The sequence below is a fragment of the Cyanistes caeruleus genome, chromosome 3, assembly GCF_971803275.1.
Source record: "Cyanistes caeruleus chromosome 3, bCyaCae1.hap1.1, whole genome shotgun sequence".
Taxonomy (NCBI): Eukaryota; Metazoa; Chordata; class Aves; order Passeriformes; family Paridae; genus Cyanistes; species Cyanistes caeruleus.
In genome coordinates, this window is record NC_141703.1 from 34,316,581 (window position 1) to 34,334,305 (window position 17,725).

General features: G+C 38.8%; 1 protein-coding gene across 4 annotated transcripts; it reads left to right on the forward strand.

Annotated features, from left to right (window-relative positions):
- The first annotated feature begins 1,882 nt into the window (after window positions 1-1,882).
- Window positions 1,883-17,595, forward strand: LOC111945764 (granulocyte-macrophage colony-stimulating factor receptor subunit alpha-like). 4 transcript variants are annotated; one of them, XM_023948420.2, is made up of 12 exons: window positions 1,883-2,047; window positions 6,497-6,594; window positions 6,767-6,903; window positions 7,821-7,941; window positions 9,257-9,386; window positions 9,478-9,653; window positions 10,516-10,655; window positions 12,289-12,321; window positions 13,166-13,295; window positions 13,913-14,006; window positions 14,634-14,715; window positions 17,212-17,595. In XM_023948420.2, exons 2-12 carry the CDS (start codon window positions 6,507-6,509, stop codon window positions 17,272-17,274), a joined length of 1,194 nt encoding a protein of 397 aa, XP_023804188.2. In that variant the 5' UTR covers window positions 1,883-2,047; window positions 6,497-6,506; the 3' UTR covers window positions 17,275-17,595. The 4 variants fall into 4 exon arrangements, with proteins under 4 accessions (XP_023804188.2, XP_086736821.1, XP_023804194.2 ...); XM_023948426.2 differs by having other exon boundaries at window positions 1,963-2,047; window positions 6,770-6,903; XM_086880695.1 differs by lacking the exons at window positions 13,166-13,295; window positions 13,913-14,006; window positions 14,634-14,715 and having other exon boundaries at window positions 17,212-17,365.
- Window positions 17,596-17,725: the final 130 nt, after the last annotated feature.

The following is a 17,725-nucleotide window of genomic DNA, read 5'->3' on the forward strand; positions in this document are numbered from 1 at the left end:
GTGTTACAGATAGAAACCTGATAAATTAGTCCAGGTTACAGTTCAAAGTTATTGAATCACAGAATGATTAAGGCTGAAAAATACGTCAAAAATCGTTGAGCCTAATCCTTGACCTAACACCACCGCCTTTTCAAGTAAGCCATGTAACTATGTGCCACATCCAGTCACTTCTTGAACACTGCCAGAGATATGGCTTACAAATGGATCTGCTAAAACTAATTCAGCCACTGTTTGGGCAGCCTGAAGGTACTGGTCAGGTGCCACCTTCATATCACCTTGAACCTCACCAGACATGCCATCACAACAGCCTGCAAATTAATCCCCTCATAAAAATTAATCAGGCACACTGACACACAGTTTTCATCACAAATATGCATGGCATAGAAGCATAATGCTTTAAAAAAGCTACTCAAGGTGGCAGTGGTACCCAAGAAGAGCATATTTGATGAACAGAGAGTTTCAGATCACACTGAACTGGGACTACACATGTACTGGATGTTTTTCTTTTAGGTTACATAGAATAGTAAATGAAGTCCTTTAGTGGGTAGATTTGAAACACACATGTCCTGTTCTCAAGGTACTGGAAAAGCTGACCAGGACTGAACCAGTCCCAGTATGTGGTTCTAGAGACAAAATTCTGCAGCTGAGCCCTGCCTCACACATGCTGTGACTAAACTGTTGTTCATTCACTTACCTAGGTTTTTTCACCCAAGGATTTGAAATGGAAAATAATATTAACATGTCCTTCCAGTGGGAATCACTGGGTAAAGGTGGGAAAGACTGAGCAGTGTGGACTGAAAAGCAAAGATGTTTAAAATTTGAAAGAACTGTGAAGTAGTTAGCAATTGGTGGATCTGAGCACATACACTAGCCAAAAAAACAAACAAACAAACAAACCCACCCTACAATTTTGGTTCAATGATAGTGGGGTTAAAAATAGTTCTTTCTATAACAGAATAACTACTAAGGATCCTCTATCTCTCCTTAGAAGCCTAGGGAATCATTCAACTTCCTTCTATTGTGCCTGTGTTGGGAGTAGAATGTAGGGGTTAACTGAAATCCTGCTTGCTAAAAGCATTCAAGAACAGCAGGAAATAAAAAAACAAAAATCCATTACATGCAGATTACGTAACTGCATGTCAGATGTCATGTAAAACAAATGGGGAAGCGACAGTCAGAGCCACATCTGATGTCGCTGGAAGTTAAAGCAAACAAAATGTATTATTCTTCACATATTTACATGACTGCAAAGAGTTTTGCAAATGTGACATTATGTTATTCAGTAAATGCTGTGGACATTTTCTTTTAATTTCTGCAAACACTTTTTCACCTGACATGATATTGTAGCCCATGATGAACAGAACAAAAACAACCCACAGCTGGGCAGCGAGAAAGTTCAGAAATTTGGGTCTGGTATTTTCCTTGGCATTTTTTTGCCTGAAAATATGCCAGACAGAACTTTCTTGGCTGTTTATATATATATAACATATATATATATGTATGTTTATGTATGTATGTTTATATATACCTGCTAAGGACTGATCTTCCTAGCCTGGGCTCGTGCAGGGGCCATAACCAACATATACAAGCAGTCACTTTAAACATGGACCACTCACATGACACTGCTGTTATTTCCAGAACATATTATTCATGAAAGTCTGTTTATTTATAGAAGTGGTGTTTCTATGAGCATGTTGATATACTGTGATTCTATTGAGTATTTCTGTATTTTTGGGTAATATGTTTGTATATTGTGACTATTAATGCTTAGTTCATCTGACATAACAGGAAGGAAGAGTTAGTTGCATGATCTCTTCATGTGAAGTTGTTAACATCTGCCAATCAGGAAACTCAAGAAAGCTCAAAAAGCAGTAAGGGAAATGATAAACTGAGCAGCTTTCTAACTTGAAGCATTTGTTATTTAAAACAAAGCTAACTGGCAGAGGAAAACACTTAGAGATTTCTGTATGTGAATACAACTACAAGTGTCCTCATTACTGCAAACCAAGATCAAACAAGACAAATGAGGAGAGTTTTTCAAGAGAAGGTATGTCTCTCTATGTTGTGTGTTGATTTTTTGTGCCACAGAAGACTTTTTGCAGGATGCAAATATTTTCCAGGGATTAAGTTAGGTACAGTCATACATGTACAAAATCTGAATTAGTGTCCTTTGACCTTAAGGCATTTTAGAGAAAATGTTGAGGATTCTTTTGCCTATTTGATTAAAAGTAGAAATGTGTATATACAAATTTTCTAAAGAGTTCTGCATGATCCAAGGAAGACTATGAAACGTCTATGATATCTACTGCACTATTTGACATTTTTTATCTGACATCTATTTTTCAATAACTGAAAGAAATGTTATTTTCTGTACCCTTTCTATAAATTTCTCTAAGTAGAAATATGTAGATTACTATTTCTTGGGGGGAAAAAAGTAAATCACAAAATCATGGGATGGCTGAGGCTGGAAGGCACTTCTGGAAATTGTTCTGTCTCAAGCCTTGATTAGAGCAGGGTCAGCTACTGCAGGCTGCTCAGGGCTTTGTACAATCAGTATCTCCAACACTGGAGACTTCAAAGTTTTCCTGGAAAACCTGTTCAAGTAGTTGACTACCTCACAGCAAAAGATGTTTTCTTGTGTTTAAGTTGAATTTCCATTATTTCAGTTTTTGCCTATTGCTTCTTGTCCAGTCACTTGTCAGCTCTGAGCAGAGCCTGGCTCTTTCTCATTCCCCACAGCTGTGTATTTGTACACATGGATAACATCCCGCTGAGCCTTCATCTCTCCAGGATGGACAATCCCAGATTTCTCAGCCTCCTCCCATATGTCAGAGCCCTTAATCATCTTTGCTGGACTCTCTCCAGTAGTTCCATATCTTTCTTCTGGGGATACCAGAACAAGGCCAGGCACTCCAGGAACACCTCCTGCTGGCAGCACTCTGCCTCATGCAGCCCAGGGTGCCTTTGATCTTCTGTTCTGCAAGGACACATTGTTGGCCCGTGGTCAGCCTGTGCTGTCTCTGCAAAACTGCTTTCCAGGTGGATCTCAGCCTCTGCTAGTGCCAGGGTTGCTCCTCCCAGAGCACAGGACTCAGCACCTTTCTTTGCTGAGTTCCAAAAGATTCTTGTCATCCCATTTCTCCAGCTTCTCCAGGTCCCTCTGAAGCAAAACAGTCACATTATCACCCACTACTCCCAGTTTTGTATCACCTACAGGAATTAGAATACTGACCTGAAAATTGAAACAGTTGTATTTAGGCAGAAGTCTGATAGTAATATTTCATTGCTTGGTATGCATTGTAAGGTTTCTATTCTTATTTCAGTGCTTCCAGGAAGGCTTAGCCAGTGTAGGATAGTCTCCTTATCTTGGCAATGTATAAGTATCAGTTTATCCTCGCATTACCCTGTGGGTAAAATACAAAGTTTCATTTCTGGAAGTGTGTCATGGGCAGGAGTAATTTTCCTAGAGACACTGAAGCAAATAAGTCTGGTCTCAAGTGACATTTTCTGCACTCACAGCCTAAGAGCAAAAACAATAGACTAAGAGGGTAAGAATTGATAGTGCTTAAGTCAGTATTTAGTGGATGCTTTCTGTAGAAACCACTACAGACTACCTGACTGTATTTTACTTCTGACACATTGATAAGGTGGATAGATTTGGTTTATAACAAACTATCCTGGAGAGAGCTAGGGAGTGAGCTGAGAAATGAGGAGTCAGGAAAACAGGTGCTTGAGGAGCCCCTGGGGCCCTCCCCTGCGTAGCAGGACAGACACACACTTCTGAGGCTGGCCAGGGGAGAAAAAAGAAAGAGGCAAGGCAGAAAAAATCATCTAATTTGGGCATTTTCATCCTAATAAATTCTATTTTGATGAAATATGAGGAAATACTGCCTACAACAGAATATGTTTGGTTCTTCTGGTCTGATCCTCCAAATAACACTCACAATCATTCTGACATGAGTGTTCTTTCTGGCACATTCAACACTGAGTTGACTTCAGACCAGAGAGAGCTTTACCACATCTGTCCGAAGAAGACCAGTCTGAAAGAGGGTGGAGGTCCTGGAGGCAGAAAACTCCTAAAAATACAATGCTGGAGCCACCTGTTTGGCCACCACACAGAAGCTCTGGATTGCTCAGCTAAATGGCTTAGGGATCATCGCAGCTCCTATATCGCTCATCCTGCCTGCAGGCAGAAAAAGCCCTGAGGATCTGGCTATGTGTTGGGACATTCAGCTGGAATGGTCATTTCTTAAGAGGAAAGTGAAGGCTTACAGGCCCTGCTATTCCCACTGCGTGTCCAAAGAAATGTCCAGAGGACAGAGACAATGATGCCAGCAAACACTTCTCTAAGCAGACAGGATGATTCCTATGGCAGTGTCCCAGATGAGCACTTCCATGAGAAGGCATGAAGGGTATTTACAATATGAGGCTGCAGTCATGTGTAGGAGGGAGATTTTTGAAAGCATAGGAGTAATCAGAACAGAGAAAGGGAGATCTCAAGAAAAATGAAACAAAGAAAATAAAGGAAAGGTGAGCAGACAGTTACCAAAGAGTAGGAAAACATACCTAGAAAAGGAACATATGATGAGGAAAGGAAGGGGAAAATGTTGAGTGACTGAACAAAATGGAGAAAAATATGATTAAGAAGGACAACAGGTCTCAAGATTCTCACGTGCATCTCTGGGGAAGTCCTTGAGAACATGGGAAAGTGGAAATAACTATTTAGACCAATATCTCACAGAGCATTTCATGGCCAGTCCTCCATACTGTTTGTGCTTGAGATTCTTCAGTATCACTTCCCAGCAGCTTTGGCCACATCCTCACTGTAGTATGATGACTTACAAATATGGATGCTGCAAGAGATAAGCAGGTTACAGTGAAGAGTCTGTCTGTGTTGCAACCCCTGAATTGTGTCCTGGCCCAGCTTGAATCCCAGGGACCATGATGGATATGTCACATCAAGCCAATTTCCAGGAAATGTGACATGCCTTCTGAAAATATTCAAGACTACAGAATTACTTGCTTGGAACATCAGGGAGGATTTTTGCTTTCACCACAAGTGGAGTCAGCTTGAAATCAGCATTCTGAAATGACCATAAAAATTAATACAGAAGGGTTCACTACTAACAAAATATTACCATGTTTCTCTTTTTCCTGAGTTTGTAAGAATTTAATTCAGTTTTAGAATTATCCTTAGTACTACCTGTAATCAAGAAAATTGCTACTATGAAGTTGCACTGCACTAATGCTAAAGCAAACAAAAATTTAACCAGAGCTGCTTCTTCATGTAGAAAAAAATATAGATGGGAATAGAGAAATCTTTTCTAAAGAGTTTTAACCTCCTTGGAGAAAAGGAAAATGTACATGAGATGAGAAATGTTTGACAAGAGCTGATGCCATTGTTTGACTAGCTTTGCTCAGTCCTCTGTAGCATATGAATGAATGTGGAGTCACCCTTTGCATGTACTCACACTTCCTTAGTAATTTAAATTGCCTACAGTGATCTGGAATAGCTGATGCCTTGGTTTCTGACACTGAAGCAAGCAAAAATATGAAGCAAACTATTCTGTATGGATGTAAACCTCTAAGAACTGTGGGAGATATGTAGTTTGAAAAGTGGAGATGCGTTTGTGATAGTAAACAGGAAAAAATACTGTGGTGTCCTGAACTTGGCTGGCCACCAAGCTGCCCACCAAGCTGCTCTCTCACTCCCCCTCTTCCTTACTCTCTACTTCCCCCCAGCAGATACTATCCAGCCACTCCTTGTGACAGCAGGCCACAGGACACATAGCAGTTGCTTTGGAAGTCAGATCTCTGGACAAGAAATGCCTCATCCCTCCCCAATCCTTCTTTCTCCCAGGTTTTATTGCTGAATGTGATGCCATATAATCTGGGATATCCCTATCAGCTGGGGTGAGCTGTCCTGGCCATGTTCCCTCCCAGCCTCTGGCTCACCCCTGTCCCACTGGCCTCTGCAGAGTTGGGGGGATGGGGCTGGAGAGACAACCCTGATGCTGTGCCAGCACCTCTCAGCAACAGCCAAAACACTGGTGTGTTAGCAACACCATTCTAGCAACCAGTGCAGAACACAGCATTGTGATGGTCGCAGGATGATTGTTTTCATGCAAGAAAACCTGACTTTCTGATGCTACAGTTAGGATAGATATGTGGTAGATATGTGGGAAAAAGCAACTTTAAGTCATGGTCTCTGCACAGAATACAGTGCATGTACTTATCATCATGGGAGTCTGTGACCTCTTTATCTCAAACTACTTAATTATAAGCATTATCATGGCTATTCAGTTCTTTCAAAGAAGAGCTGCCTGCCAGACATCCTGAAGCACACCCTCTGCCTGACTTTTCCAAAGAGTATTTTAAAATATTTAAGTTTTGCAAAACCAAAATATACTTCAACATGATTTTCCTTTCTCTTTTCTTTTTTTTTTTTTCTTATTGTTTCATTTTTCTTTCTGAAGGTTTCATTATCTCTTTTCAGAGAAGGAAATATGTTTGATACTCCTGGACTCATTTGTATGATTTGGTGGTATATGATGCTATTTCATCCTTTGCATGCTGATATTCAGTGTATGGACTGTAAGTATGTTTTTGCAGATATAATCTGAGAGATGAGGTTTAACTCTTCATTTATCAGAGATACTTGTAATGAAATTGGCAATTGTTATCTTAAGCCTGACAGATACTATCCTCTACTATTCAACAAAAGCAATAGCATACCCTTAATGAACTTATGCTGCAACACTTTCAGCAGACACACAGGAATCACTGATTACAAATGTGAATATGGACTGGAGAAAAATGGAACTGTCCTGGGAGAGCAGCAGGAATTTCTCTGAGTACACATGTACCATCATGGACAGGGATGTGGAATACACAGACATAGAGGTAAACTTGCTATTCGTTGGGATAAATAATTGTACCTTTTATCAGTTTCACTTACTTTGGAAAAAATGAATGTTGTAGATAACATCTGACATGTGGCTATTTGCTGTCTACAGCTTGATCTCTTAGGGGCTGTGGAAAGCCATCAGCAATGCCAGGGTGCATTTGCTGTGAGATGAGCACCCAATGCATACTAAAGAATTGAAATTCTGACACCAAAGTAGAAAAAAAATGATAGCCTGAACTGCAGCTATGTTGAATCATGAGTACTAATGTAGCTGCTGAAAAAAGGGGCTGTGAGATTGAGACTCCTAGAGACTTTAAAGAGACAGAGCCAGAGACCCTGCCACAAAAAAAATCCAAGAAACACTGACCTGGATTATGGTTATTTTAAGTTTTTCACTTGTTTCCCAGTAAATTAGATCATGCCTATAGCACAGGTTATGTTATAAACCCACATTATCCAAAGAGAAAAATAGGAATCTCGACATAGAGACGGCTTATTTAGTCTAGCAAAGAAGGTGCCTTAATCTTTATTGAAGATTATACATGCAACACCATAGACATTTTTAACCCCTGGACAGATCAGATGAGGTCCTTTATTTTGCTTAATCCTTTAATTAAATTCTTTTTTGGCTCCACTATGTGTTAGCCATCCTCTGTTATGCCACTGGGCTACTATTAGTCTCCTGAAATAGTTGCACACTGGTGTAGTATCCAGTTCCTGAGCAAAGCTTTTTGTGTAGTTACATTTTGATCCCTCAGTTACATTTTATATCACCCTTGAATGCTAAAGGAGACAGATAGCTCTTGAGCCAAAAACATACATAAACATGGAATTACATTCCTGAGTTGCACTTCCATAGCCAGCCTCATCTAACAGAAGGGGAAAATAAAATATCAACATGTTCTCCTTTCAGGTGGATAGTCCACTGTGCAGCTTTCCAGAGGAAATACACATGCCTCTGCACAAAGGGGTATTCTTTATCATTGAAGTGCCAAACACAAACATCTCAAAACATTGCACCTTTCTCCCTGGAGGTAATGTATATGGTCTGGCTAAGGCTTTATCCATTTGCAATATTTTAAAGGTAAACATTGCCTTAGAAAACAGTTACTTGGACAGTAAGCAACTGCTATATTTTCTTAAAACCTTTTTTTTTTTTTTTTGTTTTTTCAGAGCTGTTAAAATTATTTGCTCTGTAATAAATATCTCCATCACTCTGCAAGAGATGTATTACTACAAATGTGTCCATAATTGCATTATTCTCTTTTGTACTAAGGCTCCAAAATGCCAATAAATTACAGTGGTTTTAGGGTGGCTTCAAATAACTCTTCTGGCTGTTACAGACTAAGAATGTTAGTACTCATTTATTGAATGCTTTTCTGCTGGGCTATTGGTGTGTTTTTTGTGACCCATTTTTCCCTTCCTTCTCAGCTCAGAGATCTCCATTAAAATTCCTCAGCCCCCAGTGCTGCAGCAGCAGTATGTAACTGGGGTATTTCAGACATGACAGAGGTGATGGATTAGCAGTTTTCTCATGCCTGAGAAAATGCTCGTTGCTCTTCTCTTCCTGTAGAAACGACAGTGGAAAGACCCGTGGAGACCCTTAAAATACAAACCAGGGCACACAAAACTTCAATGTTCCTCCCCAGCTGGCCCTCCCTTCTAGGTGTGCAGCTGCCCCAGAGGATTCCCTTGTTCTTCCATAAGGCTGCCCTCTTTATTAGGCACTGGAGAGGGCTGGAGTCAGTAGCAGAGGAAGCCTCCACACTTTCACTGAATTCTGGACATAGCAGAGAAAGAAGCAGAAAACTGGTTTGAAGGAGAAGAGAGGAAGAGGCTGAGGATGCCTGCACAGCCAAGCCATGAGGGACCTTCAGAAGAAACAAGGTTCCCATTTCAATATGCTCCAGAAAAGCAAAAGAGCAAGTCACCCACAGGAAGGTGGAAAAATCTGAGGAGGAGCCTGCTTCATTGGATAGCAGGAAAAAGTCCAACTTTACTTTTAAAAGTCTCAAGATTTTTAATCCTCTGTGTAAACACATCAGGAGTGGATTCCTCTGCATTAATTGCAAAAGGAGAAATACTTTTCCCTGTAGCAGCATGGATGGTATTAAAAAGCAATGTGATTCCTTTTTATGTGGAAAGCTTCACTTACTGACAAGTTTCACAGTTCAGAGGCAGTTAAAGTGGAGTGAAGTGAGAGTGGAGTTTTCTCTCAGTTGTCATTCCTAACCCAAGCAATAACTAGCTGGGCTTGCAGGTTCTAACATATCTAAGTGTGTGCCATGATCCCCCAGCTTGGAGCAGTCACATGAGTTTTCCTCATCATGGATATTCCTGTGTTTGCAGGCATGAATGGGTCAGCCATTGAAAACTTCTCCTGTGTGATTTATAACATTTTCCTCATGAACTGCACTTGGCAGGCAGGAAGGGAAGCTCCAGCAGACACACAGTATTTTCTCTACTGGCAGAAGTCAAGGTAAGGAGGTCTCTTTGGTCCAGGGAGTTCTGAATTCTCATTCCACACATCACAGTGCCCATGTTTAACTAGAATACTTTGCTGTGCACAGAGATGAAGAGGAGATGGAGTGTGAACTTTACATTAAAGATGAAAATTGCAGAAATGTGGGATGTATCTTCCAAAACGTGAGCATAGGGAGTGAAAAAGCTTATTTCCTGGTGAATGGGTCTAGCAAAGACTCCCTGATTCAGTTCTATGACGAGTACCTTGACCTGTATAAAATTGGTAAGTAATTGAACATTTTATTTTATTACTGTTTTATAAAATAAGCAAGTGGGGAATCTTTTCGGGAAAGGAGATTAAAACAAAGTCTGTAGCTGTTGCAGTATCCTGCATTGCAAGGCAGACTTTTATTCCAACAGCTGACAGAATATAGCTTCAAAACTTGACTAAAACAAGCAAAGGCAGAGGCAACCTGCAAAAGACTGCTGAGAGAAAAGGTGTAGACCTAGGCATGAACTCCAAGTAATGAAACACGATGGTTAGATTTTCAAGGCCATCTTTCTTAAAAGCTTATTTTAACATCCCTTAATGTCACACCTCTCTGAGCCACCAGAGCTACATGTCCTAAAACCAGAGTCAGGGTTCAGCTTCCAAATTAGGACTGCATTAGTTAATTATGTGGGTATCTCTGTGAGTTAGGTGTTTAAGTCCCAAGAGAAATCAGGTCACACTGACTAAGCAATGTCACAGGCACTCCACTTCAGATGCCTTGAATGCATTATGAATGATATCCCACATACAAAAACTTCCTTTTTCCTATGGAAACTCACATTGTCAATGTGCAGTTGGAAAACATACATAGAAGAACATGGCACTCTGCTGACTGCACTACTGAATTGCACAAACTCTTTCATACCTTTTCTTTACACAGACTTCATTTACTTCAGATATCCAAAACCTGCAATGACACATTCTCAAGTTTTGGTGAAGTGTTTTACTGCTGTTTACCAGATAACTTCAGCTAGCACCAGCAGCATGCAGCTGTACATCAGCTACCTCACTTTCACATGCATTTTGCTGTGAAGGCATGAGTTGTAGCTGTTTACTGACCATGCTTATATTAATTATTCCATTTTTTCCCCAGAAATACTCACTGCTCCATTAAATGTCACTGCCCATTGTACCAAAGGTTCAGCAGGTTGCATAATTACGTGGCATCCACCCCTTACAAGTCATGTGGAAGAAGCAAAGTGTTTTCAGTATGAAATCAGCATACAAAATAAGGTAAAAACAATTTCCTGGTTTGTCTTTGGTACTGAACCTACGCTCATGAATATCTATAATGGGTAAATTTCTGACTTCTTTATTTGTCAGTTTTTCTCTCATAAGCTGTGGTGTCCTCCTGCTCCAGTTTTGCTGGTCTCATATCCCACCTCTCATGAACTTCTGCAGCTCAGAAGCTTACCATGGTAGCAATTGCTCAGCCACAAGACCATTACAGGAAAGATCAGCTAAGGGTTTAACATAAATACACAACTGTAATAAAGCAAGACATCATTAAATCTCATTTGTTTATTTTAAAAAAAGACCAATGGCTTGCAGGCTGTTTGGATTATCTGGATTTTTTATCTTTCACATATTAATAGTATCTATCTTGGTACCTATTGGTTCAAGGAGCAATTGCAGTACATGCAGCTTTCCAGCTGGTTGGTATAATTTGACAAGATATAAGATCTTGTGTGAAGTACTCACAAAGTTTTATGGAAAGATATAAATCACAACATAGCAGTATTGTCGAAAGGTTTATTTGAAAGAAATACATGTTAACTCTTGTTTCCTCTGCCACAGTCAGAATGTGTGGGGTTCAGTGTAGATTTCTACATTTGTGTGGGAAATTCAATTCCTAGAGTAAAACACCTTAATGTAGGTGTCTGCACAGGAGCAGGAATATCTCCTAAGGGTCAGTGCACATTAGGGCTCCCTGCTGTGGAGCAGTAGGTGCCTCACAGCCCTTGAGGTGCTGAAGGTACCAGAAGTACTGACATGGAGATGGCAGCTAGAACTCACACCTTCCTGGAGGGCCAACAGAGGGTAAGACAGCTAAAGCAGCAGTACACATCTAAAGTTTAAGCAATTCGTTTACATCCTGTTCTGTATACAGTCTATAAGTGTATATAAGCACTATAGTCTGCTTTATAATCCAAGACACACTGTGTGTTTTCTGTAATGAGACATTCCTTCTGTTATGCCTTTCTGACTTTTCCATAATGCTGGCTATCCTGATATTACATGTGATAGACGTTTCCAGGACCTCAGCTTTTCAGTGCTTTCTGAGATCATCACTAAAACTCACTGCTGTTGAATTTGTTCACTCATTTTTGAACTTATCCTTTCCTTCAGAATTTTCAGCTTCTTTGATTCAGGTCAATGTTTGATTCCAGTTAATTAAATTTTGACAGCATAGATGTGTAAGTAGCTCTTCACAGAAAGCCCCTGAGCATGAATAAATCTAACAGAGACTTTGACTGGAAGGAGGGTAAATTTGCTATTCACATCAATTTTCTGCCCCAGGTCAGCAAACTATTGTGAAATCACAGCTTCCAGATCTGCCGTGTTTGTAGAATGATGTGATGGCTTGCGAAATTTGGATATGGATGAGAACGCATAGTGCCTATAAAAATACCCCTAGTGGTAAATACAGTTTCTCACATCTACTGATAAATAAAATGGAAATGTAGAAAGACAAAACTCTGCATAAAATGCTGTTATTCTGGGACATTATTGGAGAATAATATCTGACTGATTTTTCAGTTTAAAATAACTTATGATCTTCAAAAGCAAGAAAATGAGAACAAAATAGAGAAATATTTGATTGATAAGAAAATAATAAAAATTAAGGTTTGTCTTTGTTTTGCAGGATGAACCCAAAGAAGAGAAAAAGCTTCCTCGTGTAAGTATTCTTGTCACATACAAATCTGTGGTTTTGCCTACTTGAGCACATAAATATCATTACAGAAAATACACTTACTTCTAGAACTACAGGTTTTGTATCAATGTAGCAATGAGATTTCAGGAAAATATCCTGAAATATCCTGTGATATCTTTAAGTGTAAATTTAATACATCCCTTTTGGATGGGGTAGGCAAAATTTTCCACTCATTTCACAAAACTTCATGCATTCCATCTATTGCACAAATAGATTTTGTTTCTGACAGGTGTGACATTTTGCCTACTAAAAATATGAAACACTCTTTCGCATTGTTAGCTCAGGACAGCTAGGCAAAGGGAGTACAAGAATCCTAGGGAATATAATAAATACTGTCAGTCTTCCCCCTACAAAAGAGTGGTCTTCTAAGCCTTGGAAGGGCTTGACAGATTCCAGGATTTGTATAAAGTATCATGAGGCCAAATATTGTATTGTCTCAAGAACATGTAATCTTTTCAGCAATGACAGACACCATCCATGTCTGTTTAATTCCCATAAGGGTTGCAAGGGGAGTTTACAGGGTACTTCAAATTCTGCTTTGTGTCTTTCAGAGTTCTTTAGGGACCACAAACAAGGACACAAAACAAAAAAGTGTCCATAAAGCATAATAAAAGAAATCAAAGACAAAATGAACTTCAAAAAAATTTTAACCTTCAAAGACCAGAGAGTTTTGCTGGCAAGATTGAACATGCCTAAAAAAATCACACAAATTATTTTTTTATAGAAACTGTATCAGGAAATTTACCCAAAAACTTTGTTAACAACTGCCTGTGAGGTGAAATGTAGAGTCTGATCACTTTTCTTTTAGGTAAGGAATGACAGATATGAATTCCAAAATTACAATGAGAAAAAAAGATACAGTCTGAAAATCAGAGCACGTGGAAAACACTGTCTCGTAAGCTCAAATTGGGGGGAATGGAGTGAACCCATTGAGTTTGGTAAGACTGTGAATTTTATTTTTTTTTTCAGTATTATCTTGTTTACTTCCCTTTCTTCCTCACAGTCACAGAAATTAATACAATCTTAATTTTTACTCAATTACATGGAAGGAGCTGGGTGGATTTTATTATCGTGGAGGAGTAGCTCCAATAGTCTGGCAGCAGAGCCTTTGATTAGCTGGGATTGTGAAGGCAGCAGTTACTCAGATGCAAGGGCTACAGAAACAGACTGAGACAGACCCACTCTTGTCTTTGGTCTGCTGTGATAAGGCTGCCTCTCAGTTCTCTTAAGTTTTAACCACACACATCATTCCCTTCTGCATCTTTCTTTACACCCTTTCCATTAATTTTGTTCTATTAATTGTTCTGTAATTCTGTTTATTCTTCTCTTTTTCCAGATTTTTTTAAATTTTAACTCTCTAAATTTTAAATATTTGAAAAGGCTTAAAATGTATCAAGTCCATCTGCATTTTTTGACAAAATTCTCTAAGGAAGTCCAGTTGAAGTCCTTTAGGGAATTCAAAAAATGTAGTGAAATTCACATTCATTACATCATACAGTCACAAAGGCAGCTTTTCAACATGCTAAAATATTTCTCTCTCTCTTGGCTATTTCAGGTCAAGGGAAAGATTACTTTATTTTTGTGATTTTATTTCTGATTGCACTGGGAACAATCTCAATTACACTTCTTCTGTATTGTCTTTTCAAAAGGTAAATCAACATTTTTTTCTGTAGACACTACTGACAGAGTATTATCTATAGGAAACACATTCCTCCAACCTCCTACTTTCCTATATGCAAATTTAAATAATCTGACCACCAGTGTCATGAACTATTACCACCAGGATTGCTGTGGATGGCCCTTTGGCATGCAAAATTCCTAAGTGGGAAAGGATGTTGAAGTTATTAAGTGATTGATTCTACCAGATCCTACAAAAGCTTTTTTTGTTCTTACTTTTAAGCATTTAACATCCAGGTTGCTTTGAAGCCATTGGCTGTATATAGCACCCAACAAGAGGGAATCCAAATTAGCACATTTGCATGAAACTTCTCACTCAATGGTGAAAGTTATGTCACGTGATTTATTCAAAGTAATTTCTTAATAACATATTTACTGTGATTCTAATCACAAAAGAAAATTTAATAACCCAAATGCTAAGTGTAATATTTTCCCACCAGTTACCCCACAGAAAATATTTTATTTCTCAATTTATTCATAAAGCAATAGATATTCAATCTTAAAAGTAAAATCTGTCCTTAAGTTACAACATAAAATGTTTGTGTAAGTTATATTAGCTGTATTTTCAATTTATCCACAATCCCATTTTCTACCCAAAGGTACTGCAGTTTCAAGAACATATTTCCTCCCATACCACAGCCAAGAGACAAATTCAATGCATTAACTGATGATGTTATCCAGGTATGATTTCTTCTCAATTCAGTTAAATTTATTAACTACAAACCACACCAGGCCAAAGACTAGAACTGACTTATAAAAATGTTAACATTTGGTCCAAAACTAATTTCTGTCATGCAAACTATGTTGCTTTGAAACACTGCTCTATGCCAACACTAAAACAAAAGATTGTCCTGGAGGCATTTGCAGACATATTTTAAGACCAGACTTTTCACTTTTACTGAGACATGTAATTTCTGTCTGTACCAGCTTTGCAAGGTTGCTGCTCATACTTCAAAAATAACCTAAGTGAGGATGCATTTTCCATTAGCGTTTTCAAACATCAATGGTCATAATAAAATGTGAATATGTATTTCATAAGCCTGACCTATACCCATGTAAAAATCCCATCACACTTAGTGCAAATCACTAAGGGCGGGAAAGACTTAAACTAACCTTCCTCTTTCTTCAACACAGGATTTGCTATTTCAGTGTCTGGTGCAAATTGTATTTGACCAATATACTGTAGCATCCCTGCACAGCCTATTCTGCATGTTTATTTAGCCTTACTTTTAAAAAGCCTTTTTAATAGCTTGGTTTAATGCACTTAAAATCCATTACTTTTTACCCTTACTTCTTTCCTCTTCACAGTATCTTACCTGCACACTGTCAACAGCAAGTAACTCTTCTTTCTGCACGCATCACGACAAACAGGTTTCAAACCATTCCTGCTTCTTAAATCCATCCATTTGAGCAGTGGTTTGTATGGTGACTGCACAGTGAGGGGACACTCTCTCAGCTGGCTAAAGCAAAGACATAATAGAAGTCAGTACATCAGGCTAGTCATTAGTTGCCTAAAATTCAGTGGGCAACACCACGCACTCTAATGAGGATTCCAGAAGTGGAATTTTCATTCAATCATTTACAAAGAATCCCCAAATCTCTGACTACTAAAACTCTAGTTTTGGTAACTATACACCAGCTTGTCATCTTGATTAATTTGTCTTTGGTCCTACCACCTTTGGCTTTCAGAGAAAGCAGTTAGGAATGTAGGAGGTTTCCTCATACACCTTAAGTCATGAATTCCTGGTATCTCACTTCCTATCAGGCTGCCAGTGTTGCACTTCCATGCAGGGAGCAATGTAGCAGCAGCAGTTGCCAGAGTTAAGTGAAGCCCTCATGTGAACTCACACTTCCCAACTGCTGCTGTGAAGATAATTCATATGATTCTGAAATGTTTAAACAGTTTGATCAACTCTTAAAACCGAATTTTATTTTGCCTCTTCTCTCCAAACTCAGTACCTTTAACACTGATTGAATGCTTGGAATTCTTCCAAGTTATTAAAATAATAATAAAGTACAAAAAGCACATTTTCAAAAGCTCTCCTCCACTGAATACCAAACATTCTCCCTGACATTTAGTGTTAACGTATTTTTGAGCTATTTTGAAACCTGAAATATCCTTTGCTAATCACGTCTTTTAAAAGCTTGCATTTCCTCATTTTGCCTCTATTTACACAATGGCCTTTCACATTTTCTCATTCTTTTCTCCTTACACAATACTTTTCCTTATATTGCTGAAAAAGCTCATGATTTAAAAAACCTAACTTTCTGCACTGCATCCTTAAAACACTCATATTCAAGAACTGCCAATTTTATTTGCTTTATGATCCCCCAACCAAATCATTCAGTGCATCAGAGAACTTGCACTCCTCTAATCCATTTTCTTACTTATCTTACTACAGACAATTGACTTTCTAGTTAGGCATTCTCTCCCCATATGCTTTCCTCACCATTACTGAGTTTCATCACCTCTTGCCTGGAGTTAAATATATCCCAAGAACTTGCAGGACACACTCGTTGTGCGTTTTCCTTGGAGAACAGTAAAGTAGCCCAAAACACCATGACCACAAAGCCCTGCAGTGCTTTACCCATTCTTCAGCTTTCCTAGGAAAAAAGCCCACAGGACACCCTGGTTTGATGCTCTGCAATATACCCTCAGTATGACAGCAAGCTTGCTTTTTTAACCTTTTTCCCCTACCTGTACTATTGTTGGGGTTTTTTTTTTTCTTAAATTATTTATCTTCCCTCAAAACTTTAAACTCCAAGTGCTCTCTGAGTACGACAATCTTACCTAGCAGCATGCTCTCTCCTGGAACTCCAGGTTAGCCAATGTTAAAATGTGCAATACCAACCAAAATATTTTATCTACATGTCTAGACAATATGGAAAATTAAGGTAATACTGACTGAATGAATTCCTTCTGTTGTCTCAGCTAAGGGTGTCCAGTGTCCAAATCAGCTTCTGCTCTTTCTCCTGCTGACAGCTAGTACTGATCAGACCCACTGAAGCATTCTTTAACTATCCTTAAAACTGTTTTCTCCTGCCTTGCAATCACTTATTAAGTACTGAAAGACCAAGAAAGGATGCCTTAGATACTGCTGAAACTAATAATGTTCAGAATGATACCAACAGCAATTTGTAGCTTACTGCATGGTACCAAATTTTCTTTCTCTTTAGACAGAATATGTAAATTTACCAACAAAAAGTCATACTGAGGAAGTAACTACAGTGGAAGGATGATCCAACTTTCCAAAGACACACCTGACTCCCCAACATGAAAGAAAATTATGGATCCTGCTGACAAGTACTTCAAACCAACCTATAAAATATAATCACCTGTAAAACTGTTTGTCCCCTTAAATCCACTTAAAATGGAGCTGAAAAAAAAAAGGATAAAAACCAGTGAAATTTGTTCTTTTCCCTTTGTTCAAACCTGCAATGCCTGGTAACAAAGCTTTTCTGCAAGGACCTGCTTTGAAGAAGTGCTTAAACCTTTCTAAGAGGTTCTTCACAATGTGAAACAAACCCTCTTATCCAGAATAAAGCTGTTGTCTCTGGTCATCATTGCTATGAAGCTTCTTTCCTCTCGTTAATAGTGATTTCCTGTACGCTGACAGGCTTGCTGCATAATGCCACAGCAATTTTACTGTAATTTTTATATGCAGTTATTTTCTAGAGCACAAACCAGCTT

What these genes read in the sequence shown, in the direction of transcription:
- LOC111945764 (XM_023948420.2), top strand. Translation starts at nt 6,507, where the DNA reads ATGTTTGATACTCCTGGACTCATTTGTATGATTTGGTGGTATATGATG. An exon ending in TGGAATACACAGACATAGAG is followed by an intron (nt 6,904 to 7,820) that starts GTAAACTTGCTA and finishes TTCTCCTTTCAG; the next exon opens with GTGGATAGTCCACTGTGCAG. An exon ending in CCTTGACCTGTATAAAATTG is followed by an intron (nt 9,654 to 10,515) that starts GTAAGTAATTGA and finishes TTTTTTCCCCAG; the next exon opens with AAATACTCACTGCTCCATTA.